The sequence below is a fragment of the Lactuca saligna genome, chromosome 4 (genome assembly GCF_052625555.1).
Source record: "Lactuca saligna cultivar CGN05327 chromosome 4, ASM5262555v1, whole genome shotgun sequence".
Lineage (NCBI taxonomy): Eukaryota > Viridiplantae > Streptophyta > Magnoliopsida > Asterales > Asteraceae > Lactuca > Lactuca saligna.
In genome coordinates, this window is record NC_136420.1 from 308,469,125 (window position 1) to 308,474,711 (window position 5,587).

At 35.3% G+C, this 5,587-nt stretch overlaps 1 protein-coding gene across 2 annotated transcripts; it reads left to right on the forward strand.

Moving 5' to 3' along the window:
• Window positions 1–1,034: 1,034 nt before the first annotated feature.
• Window positions 1,035–5,239, forward strand: LOC145043934 (Ran-binding protein in the microtubule-organising centre protein). Of its 2 annotated transcripts, XM_078992708.1 has the most exons (12): window positions 1,035–1,536; window positions 1,637–1,738; window positions 2,214–2,294; window positions 2,417–2,526; window positions 2,615–2,750; window positions 2,838–2,936; window positions 3,015–3,120; window positions 3,227–3,531; window positions 3,863–4,042; window positions 4,130–4,327; window positions 4,451–4,777; window positions 4,875–5,239. In XM_078992708.1, the coding sequence occupies exons 1-12, from the start codon at window positions 1,234–1,236 to the stop codon at window positions 4,965–4,967; spliced, it is 2,040 nt and encodes a 679-aa protein (XP_078848834.1). In that variant the 5' UTR covers window positions 1,035–1,233; the 3' UTR covers window positions 4,968–5,239. The 2 variants fall into 2 exon arrangements, with proteins under 2 accessions (XP_078848834.1, XP_078848833.1); XM_078992707.1 differs by having other exon boundaries at window positions 3,863–4,327.
• The last annotated feature ends 348 nt before the right edge of the window (window positions 5,240–5,587 follow it).

Consider the following 5,587-nt stretch of genomic DNA (forward strand, 5'->3'; position numbering starts at 1 on the left):
ATTTTTACGTGTGAAATTTTATTCCAGATACGTATTTCTTATTTGGTTTGGTTATAGTTAGATTTAAGGTATAAAAAACCGATCGAATATTTGTTTTTTTTAAATTTTTTATCTTTTAAATCCAACCGTAACTAAACACAACAAGTTTCACTTTCTTTATATTGAAAACCAACATAAGTGACATAACCAACAAAACAGTTGAACGAGGCTTGGGGGACTTGTTGGTGGTCTTATAATGATTTTTCGAGATACATATGTTGTTTGGGTGGTTCAAATTGATGTTTGTAAACCATCTCGAAAAGTGTGCCCCAAAGGAACATGTTCTTCACATCTAACTGATTTTTTCAATTAATATCATGAAAATACAAGACCAAGAACTATATGAATGGTTGTTGGTTTTGACAAAAATGAAAGTTTCATCATAGCACTCCCCTATGTTGTCTTTTCTCGATAACTACAAGTTGCACTTTATAGCAACTAAGAGAACCATATGCATGAATTTATGTTTGAAGAGCCACATGCATTAAGCCACATTAGCTCCCTAGGATCAAGGAACAAGAGTCCAAGTTTCGATCTTCATAAGAGCAACATGTTCAACATACATAGCCTTTTGTCGATCAAGATTCTTAAGAGCTTAAAGATTAGATTGGGGAATGTGATATATAATGTTTCTAAAGATATAAAGTTTTTTGTATAAATTTACTTAAGAGCTTAAAGATTAGATCGAGTATATGGGTGGTGGATGAGAAATTTGCCCGAAGATGCTTGGAGGCTTCCAAGATTCAAGTGGGTCAGTCAACATAGTTGTATTTTATAAATATGTTAAACAAGTATATTAGATATATGTTAATAAAACTATATAAATTAATAAATATGTACAATTGGTTAACCAATTTAAAAAAGGCACATCAATTATAATTTAATTTAATTTTTTCTTTCCAAAAAGCTCATTTGTACGATGGATGTTGAAAACATATTTTTATTATTGTCTCTGAAATTTATAAAAAGCATTTTACTTTTTATATATTTTATAAATTTACATATTAGGAAAGAATTGGAAAATTGGGACGGAGGAAGGATATTTTTGATCAGACCATCATCGGTGGCCGCCACTCATAAACATAACTTTCCGATCAACGCAGCCTCATCCTCAGTTTATCGTCGTTACTTCCGAATTCATCTCACTCAATATACAAAGAAATCTCCCTACAAATTTTCCCTTTTTATATATCGATGGATACGTCGCCATCATCACCGTCACCGTCACCGTCACCGGTAAATTGGGAAGCCCTAGATTCTCTGGTCATCGAATTCGCCAAATCGGAGAACTTAATCGAAGATTCGTCTCCTCCTGCTTCTCCTTCTTCGTCATCTCCATCTTCATGTTCTTCTTCTTCTTATCAGTATCGTGTGCTGATTCTCCAAATCAGACGTTTGTTGCAATTCGGTGATATCGATTCCGCCATTGATCTCTTGCATCTCCACGCTCCTTCCGTTCTCGATGATCACCGCCTTCTTTTCCGTCTACAGAAGCAGGTAAAGGATGTGCTTTTTCGATTTGAATGTTGATTCAAAAAGATTGAATTATAATTTGGGGGTGAAATGCTAAGAATTTGGTTGTGTTTTGATTGTGAAGAAATTTATTGAGCTTTTGAGGAAAGGAACTGAAGAGGATCGTAATTCTGCAATCAATTGCTTGCGGACTGCACTCGCTCCTAGCGCTCTCGACGCCTATCCTGTATGTTCCGATATTCTTCTTGTTTTCTGTAAAACATCAATTGATCCTGAATATTCTTGCCATTCATTTTGCATTGTGGGATTTCTTAAAGTCAAACCTCCGTTTGGAAAGTTAGTTTTGTGCTATTTTGGTTGAGCGACTTGAGGTAGTTAGAAGTAGTACATGATCTATTACTTATAAACCACAAACTGTATAAACCACAAATCCAAAAACGAACACTGGATTCCATTCTATTTCTGGTTAAAGAAAGTCAAATATTCTTCAACTTGATGAGTGTAAAGATTGAGGTCTTTCTGTTTCTTATTTCCTGTTAATTTGTGATTGTTTTCTGCATTAGCATTTGTCTTTTTGCTATCATTGTAACTAATAACTCTCCTGATTTTGATAACTGAACTAGTCCCTTAACCATGTCTTTTTCTTTATCTATATATTCTCCTTGTTTTGGTTTTGACATGACTCTGTTCTTGATTCTAAGGAAGCATATGAAGAATTCAAGCATGTTCTTCTTGCATTTATATACGATAAAGATGATCAAACTTCCCCTGTGGTGAATGAGGTAGGAGTTCTCTACTTCTCTACAAACAACACTATATTCCATCATATTCACATTCATCATTATCACATTTCTTGCATCTGAGTGTGTAACAAACTAACAAAGTATCTTTGATGATTTCTCAGTGGTCCGAAAGGAGGCTGTTTGAACTTGCTGGATTGATGACTTCTGTGTTGAGAGCTCACTTACATGCATATGATCCCTTGTTCTCAATGGCAATAAGATATCTAATCAGGTTTTTTCATTGTTCATATTTTACAATTCTTCCTCTCAATCTCTCTCTCTTTTTAGTTTCCATGATTCATGTTCTACAAATTTTGCAGCATACACAAGGGATTCTGCTTTCGCCAAGGGATTTCTTCACCAATAACTGATCTTACTGAAAGGTTGCTGCTTGAAGAACGTGACCTTCCAGCTACTCCACAAGAGGCTTTTTTAGAAGCACCTCCATTTGATGAGGTACCATATTTATTTAAGGTTATTTATATAATAGCATACACAATAAGTTATTTATATAATATCTTTTTTTTTTATATCTGATATCAGGTGGATATACAAGCACTTGCACATGCTGTTGAGCTTACAAGACAAGGGGCAGTTGACAGCTTAAAATTTGCAAAGGGTGATCTATTCCAAGCATTTCAGGTAAGCTTACATTATAATGGTCAATTAGAATTGCTACTCATTCTGTGAAATGACGTTTTTACCCCTGGTTGTTAACAGAATGAAGTGTGTCGGATGCGATTAGACATCACAATGCTTGATGAACTTATTCATGAGTATTGTGTCTATAGGGGCATTGTCAGCTCTGGTGCTCCAAACCCTTCATGTAAGTATATAAGACTCTGTTTGGTATGAGGAAATCATGGAATGGAATCACAATTAAATGGAATGGAATTGGATCAATTAATCTTTTTTTTTTTCTTTCTGTTTAGGTGAAGGAATGAAGATAGGAAATGAACCATCGGAATCGGAATCCACTTTATCTGTTGAAGCCAGAAGCGGATCCAATAAGCTTGCTGATGCTGACATGGATTCACCTGGCACTGAAGAACGATACCCATGTGGGACCATGAGCAACAACCATGAAGACTGTAGTACAAGTGGAATTTATAAACATAAAGCTTCTAAAATCCTTCAAAGAAACAAGACACGTGGGATTCTAGAGAGAAATAAACGTAAGAGGTGGAAGGGAAGACAAGATCTCCAAGATTCTTTCCCTCAAGTCCTCAACCAACAGGTATTATCACCATTGCCAGTACTGATTGTACTACAATCAGTACCGACCAGGAGTTCAGTTTCAGGTTGAAACTGAACTCCTGGTCCATCATTAGCAACCGAGTCTCATTCAATTTGAATGACGGTACTCTTCAATTGTTACCATTGCCGGTACTGATTGCAGTGCAATCTGCAATCAGTACCGACATAGGGACAAGGAGTTCAGTTTCAACTTGAAGTTGAAACTGAACTCCTGGTCCATCATTAGTAATTGAGTTTGTCATTCGGTTTGAATTAACTGAATGACAGACTTCTCAATTGTTACTAGAATTGACTTTGACTTTGACTTTCAGGGTTTTGGAATGTCATCTACAGTAGATGTTAATGTGAATAAAGAGGAAAAATACGAGATCATGTTGGCAATAAAGGAGTTGACAACAAAAGGAATGGCTGCAGAAGTTGTAGAAGAAATAAACGACATGGACTCTGCTTTTTTCACTCAAAATCATATTCTTTTGTTCCAGCTAAAAAGGGTGAGCGATTTCATTTATTTATTTATGTATTTTTTTTATTCCATGATGCGAAAAGACAAAACTACCCTCGACCCTTGTATGTTCCAGATTGAGTTTTTGAAGCTGGTCAACTCAGGAGACCTTTCTCATGCACTAAAAGTTGCTTGTTCTCATTTGGGGCCTTTAGCAACTAAAGATCCAACTCTCTTAAAGCCCTTAAAAGAGACATTATTAACATTGCTTACACCCAATGAGACATTTGTTCCACAAACCTTGCCCTTTCATGCCCTTTCAACTTCACTCCAGGTCATTATTTTCTCATTTAATCATATTTTTTTTTCATTCATTTTCTTTTAATTATTTAATTTTCTTGTGACATAATATTATAATCGATTTTTTTTTTTTTTATTTATTTATTATTGTAAATAGGTTGAAATAGGAAGGAGGCTTGGGATTGAAGAACCACAACTTATGAAAATAATGCGAGCCACCCTTCACACACATACCGAGTGGTTTAAACTTCAAATGTGTAAAGATCGCTTCGAGGGTCTTCTGAAAATCGATGTTTTGAAAGAAGTCAACTCCCCTCTGTTGACCGATACTATATCTAAATCCACTATCGATATTTGTAATAACAGCTCTTCTCAAGGCACCGCAACTTCCAGTAGTAGAATGCACGAAGATGGAAACAGTCCCGCTCAAGTTTCCTCCACCGGCGACATCGCTAACGATGAAACCGCAATTCTCAAAGTCATGGTCAGTTCCATCAACTGTCCACTGTCTACCGTCTACTGTACAAGTTGCTAGTGGGATAAAAAATGATTTTTTTTTTTTTTTTTTTTGATTGGTGTAGGAGTTTCTTGCGTTGCCGAGGGCGGACGCAATACATTTGCTAGCGCAGTACAATGGAAATGCAGAGACGGTAATCCAACAGATATTTGCGTGAGATGTATGTGGGTATGTATGTATGATTGTACATTATATATATATTGATGTATGATTTGATTAAACTTTATGTTGTGGTATATTTGGTATTACATTATTTCATTCATTTGTGACCTAATGTTTATGAACTTGGGTGTGTGTATTAGTGTATGTGTACTTTTAAGTCTTCAGTGCATGGATGACATGTATTGTTGTGTAAGACGTGTTTGGTTTAGGGTGGGTGAAATGATTGGTAGTTCAATAAATATACGACAAGTGCTTCGGGTTAACTTACGCTCTTGCTTCATTTGATGTTTGTTTACTGTTGTTTCTCATTCCCAAATCTTATGGGATTCTAGAGGATGCTAGATTCTCGCTTCAGAAGTATGATTTAATTTCTTTTAGAAATATGTATTTGTATGTTGATTGCATTGAACAAAAGTGAGTAGCTAGCTATATACATGTTCCTTTGTTTGATATTGTATTATTTATTTATTTATTTTGCAAATAAGTTGGTTGTATATAATAAAACAGAATACGTATGTATTTTAGATTTCCGACGCTAATAAATTTTCATAATGATATATAGTAAATGACGAGACTCACCAAAACTGATTTAATCAAAGTACTTTTCCTCGAACA

What these genes read in the sequence shown, in the direction of transcription:
- LOC145043934 (XM_078992707.1), top strand. Translation starts at nt 1,234, where the DNA reads ATGGATACGTCGCCATCATCACCGTCACCGTCACCGTCACCGGTAAAT. An exon ending in GCAATAAGATATCTAATCAG is followed by an intron (nt 2,527 to 2,614) that starts GTTTTTTCATTG and finishes CAAATTTTGCAG; the next exon opens with CATACACAAGGGATTCTGCT. An exon ending in CCCTTTCAACTTCACTCCAG is followed by an intron (nt 4,328 to 4,450) that starts GTCATTATTTTC and finishes TATTGTAAATAG; the next exon opens with GTTGAAATAGGAAGGAGGCT.